Consider the following 25,517-nt stretch of genomic DNA (forward strand, 5'->3'; position numbering starts at 1 on the left):
GACCCCGATGACGTGCACGTGGTGACCCCGGGGCAGACGCTGCAGCTGCGCTGTTCGGCACAGGGCTCGGAAACACCACGCATGGCCTTGACGCGGCCTGATGGCTCCATCCTGCGGGGCAATGAGGATGGCGGCCATGATGGGGGGACAACGCTGGAGATCCACAGGATGCGCCAGGCCGATGCTGGCTGGTACCGCTGTGAGGCCCGCGTGGGGCGCCGCGGGGAAACCAAGGCACGGCGCGTGGCCTACGGCGGGGACGGAGCCACGGGGTCCGGGGCCTATGTGGAGGAGGAAGCCATGGAATCCGAGGCCTATGGTGTGAATGAAGCCACAGGATCCGAGGCCTACGCTGTGAATGAAACCATAGGATCTGAGGCCTACACTGAGGAGAAAGCCAAAGGATCCAGTGCCTATGGCTCAGATGAAGCCATGAGATCCGAGGCCTACACTGAGGAAAAAGCCACGAAATCTGAGACCTATGGTGAAGAAAAAGCCTACGCTGTGAATGAAACCATAGAATCCGAGGCCTATGGTGCAAATAAAGCCATAGAATCCGAGGCCTGCGCTGAGGAAAAAGCCATAGGATCTGAGGCCTACACTGAGGAGAAAGCCACAAGCCCCGCAGCCTACACCCTGTCTGAAGCCACAGGCCCCGCGGCCTACACCAGCTTTGAAGACACAGCCCCCATGGCCTCCGCCCCTTCTGAAGCCACAGCCCCCACGGCCGACACCCCGTCTGCAGCCCCGGGCCCTGTGGCCTACGGCGGCTTTGAGGCCGCCATGACAGGCCGGGTGCAGCGCATGTTCATGGTGGCGTCGCAGGTGCCAGCAGCCACGGATCTGGTGCTGCCTGCCTGCGTCCCGCTGCGGCTGGGCTGCTGGGAGGAGGCAGAGCCGGCGGCGCGCATGGGCTTGCTGCTGCCAGGAGGGCGCTGGGCCTGCGCGGGGACGGAGCTGGGGATGGACGGGGTCAGGGTCCGGGCGGACGGGATGCTGACGCTTCCCACGCTGGGCCCACGGCACGCCGGGCGCTATGTGTAAGTGGCCGCCAACGCACTGGGGCTGGCGCGCTGGGACGCCGACATCAGCATGGGTGGGGCGGCGGGGGGCAAGATGGCGGGAGACAAGATGGTGGAATCAAAGATGGAAGAATCCATGATGGCGGAAAGCAAGATGGCCAAAAACAAGATGGCAGAATCAAAGATGGAAGAATCCAAGATGGCAGAAAGCAAGATGGCCAAAAACAAGATGGCAGAATCAAAGACGAAAGGCAACAAGATGGCGGAAAACAAGATGGAGGGAATTAAGATGGTGGATTCCAAGATGGTGGACACCAAGATGGCGGAATCCAAAATGGAGGGAAGCAAGATGGCCGAAAACATGACGGAATCTAGCATGCCAGACTCCAACATGGCAGATTCCAAGATGGCCAAAAACAAGATGGTGGACACCAAGATGGAGGGAACCAAGATGGTGGAATCCAAGATGGAAGGAAACAAAATGGCGGAAGCCAAGATTGCAGAATCCAAGATGGAGGGAACTAAGATGCCGGAAGCCAAGATGGACTTACCGAAGATGGCAGATGCCAAGATGGCGGAATCAAACATGGAGAGAAACAAGATGGAGGAATCCAAGATGAAGGGAACCAAGATGGCCGAAAACATGGTGGAATCCAACATGGCCGACACCAACATGGTGGATTCCAAGATGGTGGACGCCAAGATGGCGGAATCCAAAATGGAGGGAAACAAGATCAGGGAAAGCAACATGGCTGAATCCAAGATGGAAGGAATCAAGATGGCGGAAAACAAGATGGAAGGAATAAAGATGGCTGAAAACGAGGTGGTGGAACCAAAGATGGAGGAATCCAAGATGGAGGGAATTAAGATGGCAGATTCCAAGATGGTGGAGGCCAAGATGGCGGATTCAAAAATGGCAGATTCCAAGATGGCAGGCGCCGCTGTTGAAGCGGCTGCGGGGGCGTTGTGCGGTGCTGACGTCATTGTTGGTGTGCCAAGCTTGGGCCCGGGCACTAGGGAAGCGTGGCTGTGGCGTCGGCATACTGCCGGCGGCCCCAAGAGCGGGCAGCAGCGGCGTCCGCCGCCTCCGCATCTCCCTCCCGTCCCGTGTTCCGCCCCCGCCGGCTGCGGGTTCGAGCCTGCCTTGCCGCGCCACCCGCGCCCAACAGTGGCTGCCGAGCACATCCGGCCCTAGCACTCGGCGTGCATCCTGGCACGCGTGCGCGGCCGCAGCACGGGCGACTTCCGTTCCCCGCCCTCCCTGCTTCCAGTCTCCAAGGAGACCTCCCTGCTTCCGGCGTTCACACTTCCGGTTTCCACACTTCTGGTTTTGACACAAATATCCCCACTTCCGGTCTCTGTGTCTTCCGCCGACCCACTTCCGGTCTCCACTCGGACCTCACCACTTCCGGTCTCCACTCAGACAACCCCACTTCTGGTCTCCACACTGCCGGTTTCCACTCGAACATCACCACTTCCTGTCTTCACTACTTCCGCCTACCCACTTCCGCTCTCCCCGCGGACCTCCCCACTTCCAATCTCCACTCAGACCCCCGCACTTCCTGCTTCCACACTTCCAGTTTCTACTCAAAAATTCCTACTTCCGGTCTCCACTCGGACCACCCCACTTCCGGCTTCCACACTTCCGGTTTTGTCTCTAACATCCCCACTTCTGGGCTCCCCTCGCAGATCTACACTTCCGGTCTCCACGCGGAGATCCCCACTTCCGGTCTCCATTCGGACCACCCCACTTCCTGTTTCCCCTCTTCCGGTTTCCACTCAGAAATCCCCACTTCATGCCTCCAGTACTTCGCCCTACCCACTTCCGTTTTCAACTGAGAGATCCCCACTTCCGGCTTCCACACCTCCGGTTTCCCCACGGACCTCCCCACTTCCGGTCTCCAGTGGGACCACCCGACTTCCTATTACCACTTGGAGATCCCCACTTCTGACTTCCACACTTCCGGTCTCCCCATGGACCTATCCACTTCTGGTTTTGACACGGACATCCCCACTTCCGGCCTCCACCCCTCGACCATCCGCTGCTCCGACCTCTGCACTTCTGTCCTCCTCACTTCCGGCCTCCTCACTTCTGGCCTCCTTACTTCCGGCCTCCAGGAGGCCTGGCGGCGGCCGCAGGCAGGGGAGACAGCACAAAGCCCACCGCGCCCTGCCGGGACCCACGGCGAACCCCCATGACCCCATGGTCACGACCCTGCATGGCTGTGCCCCGGATGCCCTCCCTTCCCGTCCTGCGGCTTCCCGGGACCTTTGACCCGCGACCCCCGGCCCCGCCCGCCGTGACCCCGCCCCGTGGCGCCTGGAACGAGCTAGAAAAGGGTGAGCCTCAGTTTACCCATCTGTCTCCTGCAGGCTCTTGGCGTGGGGGCAGGGGACTGAAGGGAGCCAAATAGGAGGTGGAGGTTAGAGGTCACAGGGAGGATACAAGAAGGTCAGAGGTCACGGGGAAGTTAGGGGTCACGGGGGGTCAGAGGTCACAGGGAAGTCAGGGGTCACAGTAGGGTCAGCGGTTGCAGAGGTCAGAGGTCATGGAGAGGTCACGGTTAGGTAAGAGGCCATGGGCAGGTGAGAAGTGGATGGGAGGTCAAAGGTCATGGGGAACTCAGGGGTCATGGAGAGGTCACGGGGTGGTCTCAGGAGGGTCACTGGGAGGTCAGAGGTCATGGGGAAGCCAGGAGTCACAGGAGGTCAGAGGACACAGAGTAGTCAGAGGTCATGGAGAGGTCACAGGGAGGTCAGGGGTCACTGGGAGGGCAGAGGGCATGGACAGGTCAGAGGGCATGGGAAGGGGAGGGGCGAAGTCCTTTACTCTGTCTGTCTGTCTGTTGTCTGTGTTACTGGCCATGTGGGGGACAGGATGACTGGGGAGACAAACACACACGCAAGGACAGACAGACAGACAGACAGAGCAGACAGATAGATAGAGGGACGGATGGATAGACAGACAGACAGACAGACAGATAGGTGGATAGACGGATGAATGGATGGATAGACAGAGCCATAGAGAGTCAGACAGACAGATGGACAGAAGGACGGATAGACAGGTAGACAGACAGTAGACAGACAGATGGACAGATAGATAGACAGATAGACTGATAGATAGATAGATAAACAAATGGACAGACAGAGACATAGACAGACAGACAGAGAGATACATGGACAGATGGATGGAGAGACAGACAGACATGGAAACATACATGATTGGATGGATGGATAGATAGGTAGACAGACAGACAGCTGGATGGATAGATAGACAGACCAATGGACATATAGACAGACAGAGCCATAGACAAAGAGATAGATGGACAGATGGATGGGTAGACAGACAGACTGATGGATGTATAGACAGATAGGTAGACAGATACCAGACAGACGGATGGATACAGAGACAGGTGGACAGATGGACAGACAGAAGGACGGATAGACAGGTAGACAGATAGTAGATAGATAGAAGGACAGATGGACAGATAGATAGGTAGACAGACAGACATATAAACCAATGGACAGATAGACAGAGCCATAGAGAGACAGACAGACAGACAGAGAGATACATGGACTGATGGACGGATAAACAGACAGATAGACTGATGGACGGATAGACAGAGCCATAGACAGACAGACACCAGAGACATGGACAGATAGATAGAAAGAGACAGACAGACAGACTGACCAATGGAAGGATGGACAGACAGAGCCATAGAGAGACAGACAGACAGAGAGATACATGGACAACTGGACGGATAGACACACAGACAGATAGAAACATACATGGTTGGATGGATGGATAGGTAGACAGACAGACAGACAGACAGACAGACAGATAGATAGATAGATAGACAGACAGACAGACAGACCAATGGACGGATAGACAGAGCCATAGAGACAGATAGAAGAATGGACAGAGAGACGAACAGATGAACAGATGGATAGATGGACCAATGGACAGATAGACAGACAGAGGCATACACAGTCAGAGAGACAGATGGACAGATGGATGGATAGACAGACGGGTGGATGGATGGATGGACTGAAAGAGATAACATGGACAGGTGGGTAGACAGATAGGTAGACAGACACCAGACAGACAGGCAGACAGATACATAGAGAGACAGGTGGACAGACAGATGGACAGATAGCTAGATGGATGGACCAGTGGACAAATAGAATCATAGATAGACAGAGCAATGGACAGATAGACAAACAGAGCCATAGACAGAGAGAGAGAGAGAGAGAGAGAGAGAGATGGACGGAAGGAAGGATACACAGGTAGGTAGACAGACAGTAGATAGATGGATGGACAGATGAATGGACAGACAGATACATCGGTGGACAGAGAGACACAGACACATGGACAGATAGACGGATGGACTGATGGATGGATAGACAGATGGACAGAGAGACAGAGGCACAGACAGATGGACAGACAGAGGGACAGAGAGACAGAGGGACAGACAGATGGACAGAGAAACGGACGGACAGACAGATGGACAGACGGATGGACAAGTAGACAGACGAACAGACAGACTGACAGACAGACAGAGGGACAGACAGACATAGACAGACTGACAGACAGATGGATAGACAGACAGACAGAGAGATGGACAGCCGGACGGACAGACAAAGGGACAGAGCACTGTCTCCGACCAACACAGGGGCCCTTATCCAACGCCCTGTCCCTCTGTCCCTCCCTCCGTCCGTCTGTCTATCCCCAGGCATGGAGCTGACCCCAGCGGCGCCCGACACGCGTGGGACGGACACGAGTGGATCTGACGCTGGCACGATGCACACGCATGGAAATGTCACGAGTGGATCTGAAACTCACACTATGGTCACGCGTGGAAAGGACAGGCGTGGACCTCACAGGAGCAAACTGGGCACGCGTAGGCCTGCCACTGACTTGATGATCACGTGTGAAAATGTCACACGTGACATGGACACGATCAGATCCCTTCCACACTCACTGGACACGCGTGAAACTCACATAACTGCATCTGACATGCGTGTAAATGTCACACATGTAAATGTCACGCGTGAAAGGGACACAATCATGTCCGTTATTCATAGGCTTAACCCCAGTGGAAATGTCACTCGTGGATCTGACACGATCAGATCCCTTCTGCGTGGACTTGAAACTCTTAGAATGCACATACGTGGATCAGACACGCGTGCAAATGTCACGCTTGGATATGACAGGCATGGAATGGACACGATCAGGTCCATTCATAGACCTGACACGCTTGAAAACATCACGCGTGAAAATGTCATGCGTGGAATGGACGCGATCAGGTCCCTTCTGCATGGCCCTGATACTCTTGGACCCCACATGCATGGATCTGACATGCGTGTAAATGTCACGCGTGAATCTGACACTCACACAATGGTCACACGTGGAAATATCACTCGTGAAAGGGACACGATCACGTCCATTCCACACTCACCTGATACACATGAAGCACGCATGCGTGGCCCTGACACACGTGGAAATGTCATGCACGCCTCCCCCGCTCCCCCCGTGCTGCGTGAGGCGCCCACGGAGTTCGTGTCTGCTCACGCGGGCCTCACCCTGCACCTGCCCTGCACAGCCCAGGCCTGTTCCCCTGAGGCCCTGCACTGGCGCCTGCCTGACAGGACCCACGTGAGACCCGTGCATGTGCTCATTCACCCTCGACTCAGCGACGTCTACGTCCTCCCCAATGGCACGCTGGTGCTGCGCCGCCTGCAGGCCCCGCGGCATGCTAGTGAGTGCGAGTGCGTGGCTGCCAACGCGCTGAGCAGCGAGAGACGCACTGTGCACGTCGAAGTCACGCCCGCGCACGCGCGTCTCCCACCCAGCGTCCAACCCCGAGGCCCGCTGGCCACACGCGTGCCCCACGGTGCTGACCTCACGCTGCACTGCCACGCGCGTGGGGACCCCACCCCATGCGTGTTCTGGAGGCTGCCAGATGGGTGCCTGGTAGATGCTGGGAGCAGGTGAGTATGGGAAGTGGGAGGCATCCATCCACCCACCAGTGCATCTACCCATCCACACATCCATCCATCCACTCATCCATCCACCCATCCATCCACCCATCGATCCATCCGTCCACCCACCCATCCACCCATCCATCCATTCATCCATCTACCCATCCATCCACCCACCCATCCACCCTTCCCTCCATCCATCCACCCACCCATCCATCCATCCATCCACCCACCCATCCACCCATCCATCCATCCATCCCTCCATCCATCCATCCATCCACCCATCCACTCATCCATCCATCCACCCATCCATCCATCCATCCCTCCATCCATCCATCCATCCACCCATCCACTCATCCATCCATCCACCCATCCATCCATCCATCCCTCCATCCATCCACCCATGCACTCATCCATTCCCCCACCCATCCACCCACCCATCCGTCCACCCATCCATCTTTCCATCTACCCATTCATCCACCCATCCATCTACCCATTCATCCACCCATCCATCTACCCATCCATCCACCCATCCATCCATCCACCCATCCATGCATCCATCCATCATCCACCCATAGTTGGGATAAAGATGATACCCCTTGATAGATAGTTAATTGATAGAGGATGGATTAGACAGATGACATAGACACAGTAGACCATAGATAACAAATCGATTATCGATTAAATATTGATAGAGATGAGGTGGGGATGGTAGATCCATTAGCAGTGAATAGGTAATTTATAGGTCCTGGCTTGCCAGATCGCAAGGTAGAACCCTAGTGATCGATCATTGATAGATGATTGATCAGGGATCGATACAAGATGAGTATTGGATGCATATGTCACATGTGTGAATAACTAACATTGGCTTCAAATTTGTCTTCCCTTCCTTATGGTCTTTCCTCCTATTACTTCCTTCCCTCCTTCCTTCCCTCCTTCCTTTCTTCCTTCCCTTCTTCCTTCCCTCCTTCCCTTCTTCCTTCCTTCCCTCCGATCCTTCCTTCCTTCCCTCCAATCCTTCCTTCCTTCCCTCCAATCCTTCCTTCCTTCCCTCCAATCCTTCCTTCCTTCCATCCTTCCTTTCCTACATTCCCTCCTTCCTTCCAATCTCCCTTCCCTACATTCCCTCCTTCCTTCCCTCCAATCCTTCCATCCTTCCTTCCCTCCAATCCTTCCTTCCCTCCCTCCAATCCTTCCTTCCCTCCAATCCTTCCTTCCCTCCCTCCAATCCTTCCTTCCTTCCTTCCCTCCAATCCTTCCATCCTTCCTTCCCTCCAACCCTTCCTTCCTTCCTTCCCTCCAATCCTTCCTTACTTCCCTCCAATCCTTCCATCTTTCCTTCCATCCAATCCTTCCTTCCCTCCCTCCAATCCTTCCTTCCCTCCAATCCTTCCTTCCCTCCCTCCAATCCTTCCTTCCTTCCTTCCCTCCAATCCTTCCATCCTTCCTTCCCTCCAATCCTTCCTTCCTTCCTTCCCTCCAATCCTTCCTTACTTCCCTCCAATCCTTCCATCTTTCCTTCCATCCAATCCTTCCTTCCTTCCCTCCAATCCTTCCTTCCTTCCCTCCGATTCTTCCATCCTTCCTACTCTCCAATCCTTCCTTCCAATCCTTCCCTCCAATCCTTCCTTCCCTCCTTCCTTCCCTACATTCTCTCCTTCCTTCCCTCCAATCCTTCCTTCATCCTTCCCTCCTTCCTTCACTCCTTCCTTCCTTCCTGCCCTCCCTCCCTCTCCCCTCCCCAGCTCTGACATCCGGGTCCACGCCTTTCCCAACGGCACGCTCTCCGTGCGTCCGGTGACGTCACGCGATGCGGGGGAGTACGTGTGTGTGGCGCGCAACGCGGCGGGCAACGCGCATGCACGGCTGCGCGTGGAGTTGGCGGCTGGGCCAGGCGCCTCCTATCTGCAAACCCGGCTTCCCGTGACCCCCGTGACCCCCGTGACCCAGGATGCCGATCCCAGGGAGGACTGTGCTGCCCACCACTGCCTCCACGTCCCATCCGGTGTCCTGGGAGATCTGGATGTTCGGGTCGCGAGGCCTGATGGGAGTGTGGGGATCTGGGACCTGGGGCCTGGGTTAGACCTCGGATATGTGACCACGGGTGGGGGGGCGGAGCCTGGGGCAGGTTCTTCCTCTTCCTCTCAGTCACTTCCTTCTTCCTCTTCCTCTTCATTTCCTGTTTCCTCTTCCTTTCCTTCTTCCTCTTCTCTCAATCACTTCCTTCTTCTTCCTCTTCCTCTCAACATCATTCAACTTCTTCCTCTTCCTTTCCCTCTTCCTCTTCCTTTCCTGTTTCCTCTTCCTTTCCTTCTTCCTCTCCATCTCTTCCTTCCTCTTCCTCTCACCATCCTTCATCTTCTTCCTCTTCCTCTGTTTCCTCCTCTACTTCTTTTCCTTCTTCCTCTTCCTTTCCTTCTTCCTCTTCCTCTCATCCTTTCCTGTTCTCTTCCTCTCAGTCTCTTCCTTCTTCCTCTTCTTCCTTTCCTTCCTCTTCCTCTTCTCAGTCTCTTCCTTCTTCCTCTTCTTCCTTTCCTTCCTCTTCCTCTTCTCAGTCTCTTCCTTCTACCTCTTCTTCCTTTCCTTCCTCTTCCTCTTCTCAGTCTCTTCCTTCTTCCTCTTCTTCACATTCTTTTCCTGCTTCCTCTTCTTTTCCTTCTTCCTCTTCTCCATCTCTTCCTGCTTCCTCTAATGTTTCCTCTTCTTCCTCTTCCTTTCCTTCTTCCTCTTCCTCTCAGTCTCTTCCTTCTTCCTCTTCACTTCCTATTTCCTCTTCCTCTTCACTTCCTGGTTCCTCTTCACTTCCTGCTTCCCCTTCGCTTCCTGCTTCACTTCCGGCTTCCCCTTCACTTCCTGCTTCACTTCCTGCTTCCTCTTCATCTCCCACTTCCGCTTCCGCCCCACTACCCCCCGAGCTCTCTGTCCCCTACAGCACCCCCGTGACCTTCACGTGCCCCCGTGACCCAGGGGTCGCGCGCAGTGACCTGGCTGACGCCGGCCTCGCAGCCCGTGGCCTTCACTTCCGGCCCGGAGGACGCCCACTTCCGGGTGCTGCCGGAAGGGCGTCTGCGCCTGCGGGGGGCACGGCGGGCCGACGCAGGCACGTACACGTGCATGGCGGAGCGGGGCTGGCGCACCACCGTGCGCCTACACGTTCAGCTGTGGGCGCTGCGCATCCGGGTCATGCCTGATGTCCATGACGACGTGACCGACGACCTCCGGGTCTCCCCCGTGGTGCGTCTGCGCGTGCGCTGCCAGGCGGATGGCGTCCCCGAGCCCCGCCTGCTGTGGGAACTTCCGGGCGGGCTGGTACTTCCAGTCCCGTATCGCAGTCGCATGGGGGGAGGGATCAGCGTGGATGCGCGTGGGACGTTGGAAATCCCGGATGTGCTTGTGCTGCGCAGCGGTGGCAGCTACGCCGTGGCATGTGTGGCGTGCAACCCGGCGGGTGAAGCCCAGATGTGGGTGTGGCTGCCGCCATGGTGGGAGCGGGCTCTGCCCCCTGTGGCGTCGGCTCCGCCCACTGAGGCATTGACTCCGCCCCCTGGTGCGCCAGCTCTGCCCAGTCACACTCCTGCCCTGCCATCTTGGGTGCTGGCTCCACCCCCTGGTGCACTGGCTCCGCCCTCTGAGGCAGCTCCGCCCCCTGGCCCGCCTGCGCCGCCATCTTGGGCGCTGACTGCTCCCTCTGAGGCATTGACTCCGCTCCTGTTGCGCCAGCTCCGCCCCATCATGCGCCTGCCCCGCTATCTTGGGCGCTGACTCCGCCCCCTGGGGCAGCGTCGGGGGCAGCGCTGCGTGTGGCGCTGGGCGGCAGCTTCCGGCTGCGCTGCCCCACCTCCACGCTTCCGGTGTCCTGGCGCCTGCCCGGCGGGCTGGTGCTGCATGGGCCGCCGAGTCATGGCCGCTTCACATTGGGCACCGACGGCAGCCTGGAGGTGCGCGCCGCCTACGTCTGCCACGCCCACCCCAGGGCGCCGCCCAGACACGACCCCCGTGCGCTGGAGACCCGGATGTTCAGCTTCATTCCCGCCACTAGGCCGCTGGGTGCCATGGCAGGGCAACGGACTGAGGAGACCCGGATGTAGGGCTTCATTCCCGCCACTAGGCCGCGGCGTTCGGTTGCCGGGCAACCAAGTGAAGATACCAGGACGTTGGGCTCCACCACAGCGTCTAGGCCTGTGCCTTCGGTTGCCAGACAACAGACCGAGAAGACCCGGATGTGGGGCTTCATTCCTGCCTTTCGGCCGCTGGGTTTGGTTGCAGGGAAAGCGTGTGAGACCCGGATGTCTGGCTCCAGCAAGACTCCTGGGCCCCAGCCGGAAGATGCCGGGATGTGGGACTCCAAACCTGCGTGTGCTGTACAGAAGCTGCGGTCCGACCAGAGGCCACGGAGAGGCTAGGACCCGGATGTGGACTGGGAAAGACCCAGATGTCACCTATCTCTGGGTCCACTGAGGGGCCAGGACCCGGATGTGGACTGGGAGAAACCCGGATGTCACCTACCTCCCGGTATACTGAGGGGCCAGGACCCGGATGTGGACTAGAAGGGACCCGGATGTCACTTTCTTCCATGTCCACTGACCCAGATGTGGCATGGAGGAACCGGATGTCACTTTCCGCCAGATGCACTGATGGGTCAGGACCCGGATGTGGACTAGGAGGAACCCGGATGTCACCTTCCTTCATGTTCACTGAGAGGCCAGTACACGGATGTGGACTGGGAGGGACCCGTATGTCACCCTCATTCGTGTCCACTGACCCAGATATGGCCTGGGGAACCCGGATGTCACTTATCTCCAGGTCCACTGAGGGGCCAGGACCCAGATGTGGACTGGGGGACCCGGATGTCACCTATCTCCAGGTCCACTGAGGGGCCAGGACCCGGATGTTGCGTGGGGAACCGGATGTTATGTAAGTCCATGTCCATTAACCCGGATGTGGAGTGTGGCAGGGACCTGGACATGTGCTGGGCAGGACCCGGATATCACATCCACAGGCCTGGCTGTGGCGTGTGGAGTCTCGGATGTCAGGCTCCTCTCCTTCCACTGATAGGGTCTAGGACCCGGATGTGGCGTGAGGATCCCGGATGTCAGGTCCCTCCACATCCACTGAGGGTCCAGGACCAAGATGTGGAATGGGAACTACCTGGATGTTAGGGACCTCCAGGTCCGTGAACCCGGATGTGGGCTGGGTACTCGGATGTTAGGGTCTTCCAGGTCCATGAACCTGGATGTGGGGTGAGTACCCAGATGTTAGGGACCTCCAGGTCCATGAACCTGGATGTGGGGTGAGTACCCAGATGTTAGGGACCTCCAGGTCTGTGAACCCGTATGTGGGGTGGGTACCCGGATGTTAGGGATCTCCAGGTCCGGCAACCCAGATGTGGAGGCGAGTACCAGGATGTCACTTAACTCCAGGTCCACTGGCAGGCGCCATGACCCGGATGTGAGGGGTTTGGACCCGGATGTGAGGGTTGGGACCCAGATGTGAGGGGTTGAGACCCAGATGTGAGAGGTGGAACCCGGATGTGGCGGAGCGGGCACTCCACACCTTGGCTCCAGCTGCGCTTTGGCCGTTGGGGTCCTTTCCCAGACTCGGAGGCAATAAAGCAGCCATGCTGCTTCTGGATGGAATTCTTCCTCACTTCCGCCCCCCAGCGCAGGCCAAGCCCTCCTGAGTCCCTCACTTCCTCCCCAGCCCAGGCCACGCCCTCCTGAGCTCTTTCCACGCCCTACTGAGCACAGGCCACGCCCCCTGGGCACAGGCCACGCTCCCTGACGGTCCTGACTCTTATTGCAGCCCTCCATGTAGTTCTCGAGGTTTCCCTCCTCCCCTTCCTCCTGACTCTGCCAGGCCTGGCAATTTCTTGGCGCCCAGCCCAGCAACTCCGGGCTTTTCCCTTCCTTCCCTGCCTACCCCTTCAGCACCACATCCTGTTCCTTTCCAAGGAACAAGGGGACTTTTATTTTGGAGGGGGTTTGTGGAGTTCTGGCTGCTGGAGTGACGTGGACATTTGAGCCCTGCGAGCTTCCTGGCTGGCAGGGAGAGCAACAGGCCCAGGCGCTGATGGCAGAGAACTGTGGATGTGAGTTCGTCCTCTGGGGAACACGGGGAGAGGTGTGGGGACCCGGGTTTGGGGGGCTTCGATTGCTTTTTGGAGCCCCCCCCGGATGTCCCACCATGCCCCGGGGTGGGGGCTTCAGGGCCCTGCCACAAGCCTGGAAAGACAAGGTGAGGGGCTGATGTACTGGTGGGGGCAACAGCAGCCTGGCCCTGGGGTGGCCGGATGTTCCTCAGCTCTTCCCCACTTCCTGCTTCCGGCCTTCTCTTCCAGGAAACGGGGAGCATCATGGGAAGGACGCGATCCTGGGCACCATGTTGGTCAGGAGAGGGCCTGGAGGGAGGGGGAGTCCTCCCATCCCTCCTCCCATCCACCCATCCATCCATCCACCCATCCCTCCACCCATCCATCCATCCACCCATCCACCTATTCATCCACCCATCCATCCATCCGCCCATCCATCTATCCACCCATCCACCCATCCACCTATCCATCCATCCATCCATCCATCCACCCACCCATCCATCCATCCACCCATCCATCCATTCATCCATCCACCCACCCATCCATCCACCCATCCATCCATCCATACACCCACCCACCCATGCATCCACCCATCCATCCATCCATCCACCCACCCACCCACCCATCCATCCACCCATCCATCCATCCAACCATCCACCCATCCATCCACCCATCCATCCACCCACCCACCCATCCATCCATCTACCCATCCACCCATCCACCCATCCACTCTTCCATCCAACCATCCATCCATCCACCCATCCACCCACCCACCCATCCATCCATCCACCCATCCACCTATCCATCCATCCATCCATCCACCCATCCATCCACCCATCCTCTCTCTCCTCCTCAGGTCGCACAGCAGCTGCACAGCCCCACCCCTCGTCTTCCTCCTTCTCCTCCTCCTCCTCCCCCCTGGCCCCTGCACAGGCCCTGCCCCCTCGCGCCCCAACTTCCTGCTGCTCTTGGCCGACGACCTGGGCCTGGGCGACCTGGGCAGCTTTGGGAACCGCAGCCTGCGGTGAGCAGAGGGGGAGGCCCGGATGTAGGGCCTTAGTTACCCGGATGTGGGAGCTCAGATCCCTGGATGTTCCACCAGGAGAACTGTATAGACATCTAGTAACTCAGTTCCTCGGATGTTGGATGTTAGTATCGTGGATGTTGGATACCAAATCCCGGGATGTTGGATCTTAGTGCCCCGGATGTTGGATATCAGGTCCCCGGATGTTAAATCTTAATACCCCGGATGTGGGAAATCAGGTTCCTGGATGTTGGACTTCAGTTCCCTGGATGTTGGATGTTAGTGCCCCGGATGTTGGATATCAGGTCCCTGGATGTTAAATCTTAGTACCCCGGATGTGGGAGATCATGTCCCCAGATATTGGACTTCAGTGCCCCGGATGTAGGAGCTCAGGTCCCCAGATGTTGGAGGTTAGTGCCCCGAATGTGGGAGCTCAGGTCCCCGGATGTTAGATATTAGTACCCTGGATGTTGTAGCTCAGTGCCCCGGATGTTGGATCTTATTCCTCCAGATGTAGGAGCCCAGGTGCCTGGATGTTAGATCTTAGTGTCCTGGATGTTGGATATCAGGTCCCCGGATGTTAAATGTTAGTACCCTGGATGTTGGATATCAGATCCTCGGATGTGGGATGTTAGTGCCCTGGATGTTGGAGGACAGGTCCACGGATGTTAGATCTTAATGCCCCGGATGTGGGAAATCAGGTTCCCGGATGTTAGATGTTAGTGCTCCGGATGTTGGAGATCAGGTCCCTGGATGTTGGAGATCAGGTCCCCGATGTTGGAGATCAGGTGCCCGGATGTTGAATCTTACTGCCCCGGATGTTGGATATCAGGTCCCTGGATGTTACATGTTAGTACCCCGGATTTTAGAGCTCAGTTCCCCGGATGTTCCACCAGGAGAACTGTATAGACATCTAGTGGACCCCAGGTCCCCGGATGTTGGATGTTAGGTCCCCGGATGTTGGAGTTCAATTCCCAGGATGTTAGATCTCAGTTCCCTGGATGTTGAAGATCAGGTCCCCGGATGTTGGATATCAGATCCCCGGATGTGGGATGTTAGTGCCCCGGATGTTGGAGATCAGGTCCTCAGATGTTAAATCTTAGTATACCCCAGATGTGGGAAATCAGGTTCCCGGATGTTAGATGTTAGTACCCCAGATGTTAGAGATCAGGCCCCCGGATGTTGGATATCAGATCCCTGGATGTTGGATCTTAGTGTCCCAGATGTTGGAGACCAGGTACCCGGATGTTTGAGCTCAGGTCCCAGAGGTTGGATCTTAGTTGCCCGGATGTAGGCCCTCAGGTCCCCGGATGTTGGGCCTTAGATCCCCGGATGTAGGAGCCCAGTCCACAGATATAGAATCTTAGTACCCTGGATGTGGGATCTCAGGGCCCCAGATGTTGGATCTTAGATCCCCGGATGTTGGACCTCAGGTCCCCAGAGGTTGGATCTTAGTATCCCAGATGTGGGATCTCAGGTCCCCGGATGTTGGATCTTAGATCCCCGGATGTGGGATCTCAGGGCCCCGGATGTTGGAGTTCAGCTCCTGGGATGTTGGGCATTAGATCCCCGGATGTTAGACCCCAGGTCCCCATATGTTCTTGGCTGTGACTCAGTTTACCTCTCCCCCCACAGCACCCCGCACCTGGACGGCCTGGCCCGGGACGGCGTGCGGCTGACCCAGCACCTGGCGGCAGCGTCCGTCTGCAGCCTGAGCCTTGCGGCCTTCCTGACGGGACGCTACCCTGTGCGCCTGGGTTGGTATGGGGGGGTGGGACATCTGGGGAACGGAGGGAGCGGTGGGGGGGAGGTGGGGGCAGGACATCCGGGGATCTGAGAGCCAACATCCGGGATACTAAGATCCAACATCCGTGGACCTGATATTCAACATCTGGGGATCTGAGACCCAACATCCGGGGATCTAAAGCCCAACATCCGGGGAACTGAGCACCAACATCCGGGGCACTGAGCTCTAACATCCAGGGACTTCATCTCTGACATCCGGGTTACTAAGATCCAACATCCGGGGATCTGAGCACAAACATCCGGGGCACTGAACTCTAATATCCGGGGACCTTATCTCTAACATCCATTGTACTAAGATCCAACATCCGGGGATCTGAGGTCTAACATTCTGGGAACTGAACTCCAAGATCCGAGGACCTGACATCCACCATCCGGGGTACTAAGATCCAACATCCGGGAACCTGAGCCCCAACATCCGGGGAACAGAGCTCCAACATCTGGGGATCTGAGGGCCAACATACCCGAATCTAAGCTCCAATATCCGGGGTTGTAAGACCCAACATCCAGGGAACTGAGCTACAACATCCGGGTAACAAGTCCAACATCTGGGGTCCTGATATCCACCATACAGGGCACTGAACTCCATCATCCGGGGATCTGATGGCCAACATCTGGGATACTAACATCAAACATCCGGGGACCTGAGGTCCAACAACCAGGGAACTGAGGCTCAACATCTAGGGCACTGAGGTCCACTAGAGGGAGGGGAGGATTACTCTGAGGATCTCAGGTTCAAATTCCTGAGACTCTGGGACTTCCCCCCTGAAACGCCAGGAAACCGGAAGTGATGCCATATTGGTTTCCCCCGGGGGCTCCCAGGGCTGGGGTCCTTTCCACCCGGGTGGGCAGGTCCCAGACTATCCCAGACACAGCAGGCCTTCCCCCTGAAGGTGTTAGATGCCCCCTCCTGACCCGGGACGCCATCATCACTGACCTAGGGTCCTTCTCCTCTCTCTTGAAAGGCATGGTGACCACCAACGGGGCGCGCGTGCTGCAGTGGGCAGCCGTGTCGGGCGGGCTGCCCACCTCCGAGATCACCTTCGCCAAGATCCTGCAGGAGCAGGGATATGCCACCGGCCTCATAGGTAAGAGAGAAGTCATCCATCCACCAATCCATCCATCCACCCATCCCCCATCCATCCACCCATCCATCTATCCATCCACCCATCCATCCATCCATCCATCCATCCACCCATCCATCCATCCATCCATCCATCCATCCATCCATCCACTCATCCATCCATCCATCCACCCATCCACCTATTCATCCATCCATCCATCCATCCACCTACCCATCCATCCATCCACCCACCCACCCATCCATCCACCCATCCATCCATCCACCCACCCACCCATCCATCCATCCATCCACCCATCCACCCATCCATCCATCCACTGTGCATCCATCCATCCAGCCATCCATCCATCCACCCATTCCCCTATTCATCCATCCATCCATCCACCCACCCATCCATCCATCCATCCATCCACCCACCCAACCATCCACCCACCCATCCATCCACCCATCCATGCACCCATCCACCTATCCATTCACTCGTCCATCCGTCTCTTCCCCTCCAGGCAAATGGCACCTGGGCCTCAACTGTGAGTCCCCCACTGACCACTGCCAACACCCCCTGAACCACGGGTTTGACTCCTTCTTCGGGGTCCTCTTCACCCTGATGGGGGACTGCTTGCAAGCGGAGCCCTTGGAGAAGCGAGCGCGTCTGCAAGGGCCCCTGGACCTGGGGGCGCAGCTGCTGCTGCTTTCCCGGCTCTGCCTGGACTCTGGGAAGCTCACGGGCCTGCTGGGCCTGCGCTGGGTGCCCTGGGTGCTGGGCCCTGTATGTGGGGCCTTGCTCCTGGCCTGCACCTCCCGCCTCCTGGGTGTCTTCATCGTCCATGCCGACTGCTTCCTGATGAGGGATCACCAGGTCGTCCAGCAGCCTCTGAGGTTTGAGGCCAGCGCGGGGCTCTTCTTGCGGGAGGCTGAGGCCTTCATGCACAGGTCAGCCTGGCGTCGGGGAGGGGGACAGATGCCATCTACTAGATCTCTATAGTCAACTGGTAGACCTTAGATCCCCGGATGTACATCCAGTAGATCTCTATAGTCAACTGGTCAATCTCAAATCCCCGGATGTTCCATCAGTAGATCTCTATAGACATCTGGTAGACCTCAGATCCCCAGATGTACATCTACTAGATCTCTATAGTCAACTGGTAGACCTCAGGTGCCCAGATGTATATCCAGTAGATCTCTATAGTCAACTGTCAACCTCAAATCCTCTGGGAGACCTCAGATCCCCGGATGTACATCCAGTAGATCTCTATAGACATCTGGTAGACCTCAGGTCCCCGGATGTTCCATCTAGTAGATCTGTAGAGACATCTGGTAGACCTCAGATCAGACCATGATCGATTATTGGTAGTATTGATCAGATCATGATCGATTATTGGTAATAACTGATCAGATGATGTTCGATTATTGGTAATAACTGATTAGCTCATGTTCAATTATTGGTATTATTGATCAGATGATGTTCGATTATTGGTATTATCGATCACATCACAATCGAATATTGGTATTATTGATCAGATCCTTTTCGATTATTAGTAATATCTGATCAGCTCATGTTCTATTATTGGTCATATCGATCAGATGTTTGATTATTGGTAATAACTGATCAGATCTGTTCGATTATTGGTAATAACTGATCGGATCACGATCGATTATTGGTATTTTTGATCAGATCACTATTGATTATTGGTATTATCGATCACATCAGGATTGATTATTGGTAATATCTGATCAGATCAGGATCAATTATCGATCATCTGATCGATTATTGGCAATACCTGATCAGGTCGGTTATTGGTGAGGTTATTGATGAGGGGGGCGGGGTCTGACGTGGGTCCGCAGGCACCAGGCCAGCCCCTTCCTCCTTCTCGTCTCCTTCTTCCACGTCCACGTCCCGCTGGTCACCTCACCTGCCTTCCGGGGCCGCAGTGCGCACGGCGCTTACGGCGACAACGTGGAGGAGCTCGACTGGATGGTGGGTGAGTGCGGGGCGGCAGGAACTGAGGCACGGTGCTTGGGATGGGGGAAACTGAGGCACACGGGTGGGGTGAGCGGGATAGGGAGACTGAGGCACGGGGACGGGGTGAGCGGGATAGGGAAACTGAGGCACGGGGGTGGGGTGAGTGGGTTGGGGGAAACTGAAGCACAGAGATGGGGTGAGCGGGATGGGGGAAACTGAGGCATGGGAACGGGGTCAATGGATTGGGGTAAACTGAGGCACGGTGCACTTGGGTAAACTGAGGCACGGTACATTTGGGTAAACTGAGGCACGGGGACAGGGTCAGTGTGTTGGGGATAAACTGAGGCATGGGGTTTGGGTAAACTGAGGCACAGTGCATTTGGGTAAACTGAGTCACTGGGCATGTTGGGGGTAAACTGAGGCAAGGTGCACTTGGGTAAACTGAGGCACGGTGCATGTTGGGTAAACTGAAGCTCGGTGCATGTTCAGGGTGAACTGAGGCACGGTGCATTTGGGTAAACTGAGGTACGGTGGATGTGGGTAAACTGAGGCCCGCGTATAGGGGTAAACTGAGGGACTGTGCATGTTGTGTAAACTGAGTCACTGGGTATTGGGGTAAACTGAGGCACGGTGTATTTGGGTAAACTGAGTCACTGGGCATGTTGGGCAAACTGAGGCATGGTGCATGTTGGGTAAACTGAGTCACTAGGCATGTTGGGTAAACTGAGGCATGGTGCATGTTGGGTAAACTGAGGCACGGGGACGAGGTGAGTGGGTTGAGTAAACTGAGGCACCGGGATGGGTAAACTGAGGCACGGGGACGGGGTCAGCGGGTTGGGGTAAACTGAGGCACGGTGCACTTGGGTAAACTGAGGCAAAGTGCATTTGGGTAAACTGAGGCACAGTGCATGTTGGGGTTAAACTGAGGTACAGTGCATGTTGGGGGTAAACTGAGGCACGGTGCATTTGGGTAAACTGAGGCCCGGTGACCGTTGGGGGTAAACTGAGGCACGGTGCCTGTTTGGTAAACTGAGTCACTGGGCATTGGGGATAAACTGAAGCACGATGGAAATTTGTAAACTGAGTCACAATGCATGTTGGGTAAACTGAGGCACGGTGCATGTTGGGGGCAAACCGAGGCATGGTGGATGCTGGGGGTAAACTGAGGCACGGACCCATTTTTTCCCCCCCCCCGCAGGGCGACTGCTGGCAGCGCTGGACGGCGCGGGGCTGGGGCGCCGTACCCTCGTCTACTTCACGTCTGACCACAGTGCCTCGCTGGAGGCCCGGGCTGGGGCGCCCGCCTCGGGGGTTCCAACAGCATCCACCGAGGCTAGGGGAAAACTGAGGCAGGGTGGGCGGGGCCTCCCACGCGGCCCGACCCCTCCCCTTGACCTTTGCCCTTCGCCCCCCCTTGCAGGTGGCAAAGGCATGGGCAGCTGGGAGGGCGGCGTCCGGGTCCCTGGGCCGGTGTGCTGGCCTGGGACGCTCCCCGCAGGGCGCCTGGTGCCTGAGCCCACCAGCCTCATGTACCTGTTCCCCACCGTGGTGCGCCTGGCCCGGGGCTGGGTTCCGGCGGACAGGTAGGAGTTCGCCGGCCTGCGTCCCCACGGGGTGGAGGAGAAGGGGGGTCATCTGGGGCCTCGGGGATCCCGAGCGGGGGAGGCTGAGGCCTGCACATCCGGGTCTCTGGTTGCTCAGAAGCCTGCACATCCGGGTCTCTGAGGGCTCAGACCTGCACATCCGGGTCTCTGGGGGCTCAAGAGCCTTTACATCCGGGTAACTAAGGGCTCAGGCCTGCAAATCTGGGCCTCTGAGCACTCAGAAGCCTAGACATCTGAGTCTCTGAGGACTCAGGCCTTCATATCCGGGTCTCTAAGGCATCAGGGCTGCACATCCAGGTCTCTGAGTACCTAGGCCCAGGTCTCAGGCCTGGACATCCGGGTCTCTGAGGGCTCAGGCCTGCACATCTGGGTCCCTGAGGGCTCAGAAGCCTGCACATCTGGGTCTCTGGGATCTCAGGCCTGCACATCCGTGTCTCTGGGGGCTCAGAAACCTGGACATCCGGGTCTCTGGGATTTCTGGCCTGCACATCTGGGCCTCTGAGCGCTCAGAAGCCTGCACATCTGGGTCTCTGAGTGTTCAGGAGCCTGGACATCCGGGTCTTGAAGGCCTCAGAAGCCTGCACATCCAGGTCTCTGAGGGCTCAGAAGCCTGCACATCCGGGTCTCTAAAGGCTCAAGCCTTGACATCCAGGTCTCTGGGATCTCTGGCCTGCACATCTGGGTCTCTGGGGGCTCGGGCCTGCACATCTGGGTCTCAGAGCGCTCAGAAGCCTGCACATCCAGGTCCCGCAGGGAGGTGGAAGGCCGGGACCTGATGCCCGCGCTGCTGGGGATGGCTCAGGCCGCAGGCCACGACTTCCTGCTGCACTACTGTGAGGCCCGGCTGCACGCCGTGCGCTGGTTCAACCACCCAAGTGAGTGCCTTGACCTCCGCTGGGCCCCGGGGCGGGGGAGGGAGCTGCATGCATGCGTGCAGGGACCCAGATGCAAGGCCTGGGGGTAGGAGACCTGGATGTGGGAATCCCCGGATGTGGGAATCCTGGGATGTGAGGACCTGGATGGAAGGCATGAGATGGGAATCCCCGGATGTAAGGTCCCGGATGTGAAGTCCCAGATGGGAATTCCCGGATGTGAGGTACTGAATGAGAATCCCTGGATGTGAGGCCCCGGATGTGGGAATCCCGGGATGTGAGGCCCCGGATGTGAGGTCCCAAATGGGAATCCCTGGATGTGAGGTCCCAGATGAGAATCCCTGGATGTGAGGCCATGGATGTGAGTCCCCAGATGTGAGGTCCCACATGTGAATGCACGGATGTGGGGCCCCGGATGTGAATCCCCGGATGTGAAGCCCCAGATGTGAATCCCCGGATGTGAAGCCCCGGATGTAAGGTTCTGGATGTGAGGTCCCGGATGTGAATTCCCGGATGTGAGGTCCGAGATGGGAATCCCCGGATGTGAATACCCAGATGTGAAGTCCTGGATGGGAATCCCCGGATGTAAGGTCTTGCATGTGAATGCCCGGATGTGAATCCCTGGATGTGATGTTCTGGATGTGAATTCCCGGATGGGAATCCCCGGATGTGAGGCCCTGGATGTTACTCCTTTCTCCCCCCACCCCCCGCAGGCTGCACGGTGTGGAAGCTGCACTTCGCCACTCCGCGCTTCGACTCGCCGGGCTCGGGCACCTGCCTCGGTTTCCCTGCCTGTGCCTGCTTGGGGCGGCGAATGACCCGCCACCTGCGGCCACTGCTCTTTGACCTGACGGTGGACCCGGGGGAGACCTGCCCGCTGCAGGGCCCGATGGCGACGCGCAGACGCGTGGAGGCCGCGGTGGCCCGGATGCTGCGCACGCGCCGCCCCCTCGTGGCCCGCCCCTCGCCCCTGCACACAACACCTGGAGCCCGTGCCTGCAGCCCTGCTGCGCGCCCAGACCGCTCTGTGCCTGCGACCACCTGATCCCCGACTTCTGACCCCGACCCGACCCCCAACCCCCAACTTCCCTGGGGCTATGGCAGATCCTGGCCTGCGCCTTCTCACATCCGGGGACTCACATCCGGGTATTAAACATCCAGGTATACTCAAATACAGAGATTCCCACATCCGGGGATTCCCACATACAGACTCTCACATCCAGGGATTCCTACATCCGGGGATTCTCACATCCAGGGATTCCTACATCCGGGGATTCTCACATCTGGGGATTCTCACTTCTGGTGACACATCCGGGGATTCCCGGGGATGTATTTACACATCCGGGGAATCCCACATCCGGGGACTTTTACACCCGGGGATTCTCACAACCAGAGACTCTCACATCCGGGGACTTTTACATCCGGGGATTCTCATATCCAGAGACTCTCACATCCGGGGATTCCTACATACAGACTCTCACATCCAGAGATTCTCACATCTGGGGATTCTCACATACAGAAATTCTCACATCCAGAGATTCCCACATCCGGGGATTCTCATATCCAGGGATTCCCACATCCGGGGATTCTCAGACCAGGGAATTCCCACATCTGGGGAAATCTCACATCCAGAAACTCACATCCGGGGATTCCCACATCTGGGGATTCTCGCATCCAGGGATTCTCACATCTGGGGATTCCCACAGCCGGGGATTCTCACATCCGGGGATTCCCACATCTAGAGATTCCTACATCCAGGGATTGTCACATCTAGGGACTTTTACATCCAGAGACTCTCACATGCGGGGATTCTCACATCTGGGGAACTCTTACATCTGGGGATTTTCACATTCAGAGAGTCTCACATCTGGGGATTCTCAGACCCAGGGATTCCCACATCCGGGGACTCTCACATCCTGAGCCTCTCATCCTGGACCTCCACCTTGGGCCTCCCATCCGGGGCCTTTCCCCAGCCTCCCATCCGGGGCCCTCTCACATCCGGGCCTATGTCCTCTAACTTCTCACACAATAAAACCTTGTGAGCACCACACCGCACGGCAGGGTCAGGGGTCACCGGGGTCAGAAGCCGGGCACTGGTCCTGCCTTCCATTTCAGGTCATTTCCGGTTGATGCTAGGGTATAGGACTAGTCCCACCTTCCATTTCAGGTCATTTCCGGTCATTGCTAGGGTATAGGACTACTCCGACCTTCCATTTCAGGTCATTTCCGGTCATTGCTAAGGTATAGGACTAGTCCCACTTTCCATTTCAGGCCACTTCTGGTCATTGCTAGGGTATAGGACTGGTCCCGCCTTCCATTTCAGACCATTTCCGGTCATTGCTAGAATACAGGGCTGGTCCCACCTTCCATTTCAGGTCATTTCTGGTGGTTGCTAGGGTATTGGACTAGTCCCGCCTTCCATTTCAGGCCATTTCCGGTGGTTGCTAGGGTATTGGACTAGTCCCGCCTTCCATTTCAGACCATTTCCGGTGGATTGCTAGGATACAGGCTTGGTCTCGCCCTCCTCCAGGACATCCCACCACCTAGATTCACACCTGATTGGCCTATTCCATGAAAGCCCCGCCCTCACTTTCCTAATTCATTTGTCATTGGTCCAGCTGTAAGACACGCCCTTTAGCCCCCCCACAAATCCAACTCGCTGCTGATTGGACCTCACACGACAGTCCTGCCCCTAACTACCTGAACTTGGATTCAGATTGGCCCAGCGGGATTGGAGACGTGGGGTACCCGGATGGTGGACCACTCTAAGGGGAGGCAATGGTTGCGTGGATGGATGGGTGGATGACCAGGCCTGCGACCTCTTCCCCTTCTGTGCCTGTCCCAGGGGACCCCAATGACCTCTCCAGGGATTGACCCAGATGGGCCTATAGCTCCTTATGGCGGTAGGATAAGTCGAGGTCGGAGGTCTGTGTCTCCCTAGGCCTAGGATGCATTGCACCTGCACGGCATCCGGGTCTTCTCTGGAGGGAGGGACCCATTGGCTTCCCCAGGGACTCCTCCAGCCACGCCCCCTGCTCTGATTGGCTGACACGCCTGTCTCTCCATCCTTTGGCCCCGCCCAGGGAAGCTGGGGGTCCAGTCCCGCCTCTTCCTTGGGTGATATTGAAAGGCAGGGCATGCTGTCCATCATCCCTGTGTCCCGCCCCCTGCCAAGCCAATAGCTGGAGAGTCGATATGTGTGAAGCCACGCCTCTTCGTGGCTAGCTCTATGAACGCTGTGGGTGCCCATCACCCAGAGGTCCCGCCCACTAGTGAATGTATGGGCTCAAGGGCTGTCCTTCACTTCCAGGTCCCGCCTCCTGGCTGTTGGAAGGCCATAGAGGCTCTTTTTCACCTCCAGGCCCCGTCCAATGGCTGTTGAAAGGCCACAGGGGCTGTCTGTCTCCTCCAGGTCCCGCCCCCTGGCTGTTGTGTGGACATTTGTCCTCTCTGTCACCTTCAGACCACGCCCCCTTGTTGTATAATCATGTGTCCTGTCTGTCACCTTCAGGCCACGCCCTCTTGTATTATCAAGTGTCCTGTCGACTTCAGGCCACGCCCCTTGCAATTAGATGGCCACACAGGGTGTCATTTACCTCCAGGCCCCTCCTCCTACTCCGTCTTATGTCCTGTCAAGCCGAAGTCCCGCCCACAAGTGACTGACTGGACACTCTAGCTGTCCATCACCATCCTGTCCCGCCCTGCGCCTGTCTCCACACTGAGTAGGCGCCAGAGGGGAAGGGAAACGCTGCCTGGGCGCACGCAACGCGCATGTGCGGGAAGTGGTTCCAAAGAGGCGGAGCCAGCGCCTGCGCTATGGAAAGATGGGCGGGGCAGACAGGCCTGACAGTGCGCATGTGTACTTTACGTTGATTTTATTCATCCTTCCCCCCCAGGTTCCTTCTTACGCTTCCGTTTAGGCTGGCTGCTGGAGGCCCCGGGTTCGAATCCAGCCTCACACTGGGGCGGGGCCTGGGGGCGAGGGGAGGCACAGGCTACAGCCCCCGCGGGGGATCATGGGAGGCTTTGCCCCACGCCCCCCCTCATCCGGGCACCCTGGGAGGGGGCAGTTCCCACCTGC

General features: G+C 57.3%; 1 protein-coding gene across 1 annotated transcript; it reads left to right on the plus strand.

Annotated features, from left to right (window-relative positions):
• Positions 1-12,134: 12,134 nt before the first annotated feature.
• On the plus strand, positions 12,135-22,481 carry LOC122127669 (arylsulfatase L-like). Its single transcript, XM_042702128.1, has 12 exons — positions 12,135-12,244; positions 12,956-13,092; positions 14,026-14,116; positions 15,752-15,873; positions 16,885-17,007; positions 17,504-17,930; positions 18,843-18,979; positions 20,159-20,271; positions 20,314-20,335; positions 20,381-20,543; positions 21,318-21,439; positions 22,150-22,481. Exons 1-12 carry the CDS (start codon positions 12,135-12,137, stop codon positions 22,479-22,481), a joined length of 1,899 nt encoding a protein of 632 aa, XP_042558062.1.
• The last annotated feature ends 3,036 nt before the right edge of the window (positions 22,482-25,517 follow it).

This window comes from Dipodomys spectabilis, unplaced genomic scaffold, assembly GCF_019054845.1.
Source record: "Dipodomys spectabilis isolate Male_0828 unplaced genomic scaffold, ASM1905484v1 ptg000307l, whole genome shotgun sequence".
NCBI lineage: Eukaryota > Metazoa > Chordata > Mammalia > Rodentia > Heteromyidae > Dipodomys > Dipodomys spectabilis.

Coding starts and splice junctions, on each gene's coding strand:
- LOC122127669 (XM_042702128.1), top strand. CDS start 12,135: ATGTGGAATGGGAACTACCTGGATGTTAGGGACCTCCAGGTCCGTGAA. Junction 12,245..12,955: donor TCCATGAACCTGGATGTGGG/GTGAGTACCCAG, acceptor TTCCTTTCCAAG/GAACAAGGGGACTTTTATTT. Junction 20,272..20,313: donor CTGGGGCGCCCGCCTCGGGG/GTTCCAACAGCA, acceptor AAACTGAGGCAG/GGTGGGCGGGGCCTCCCACG.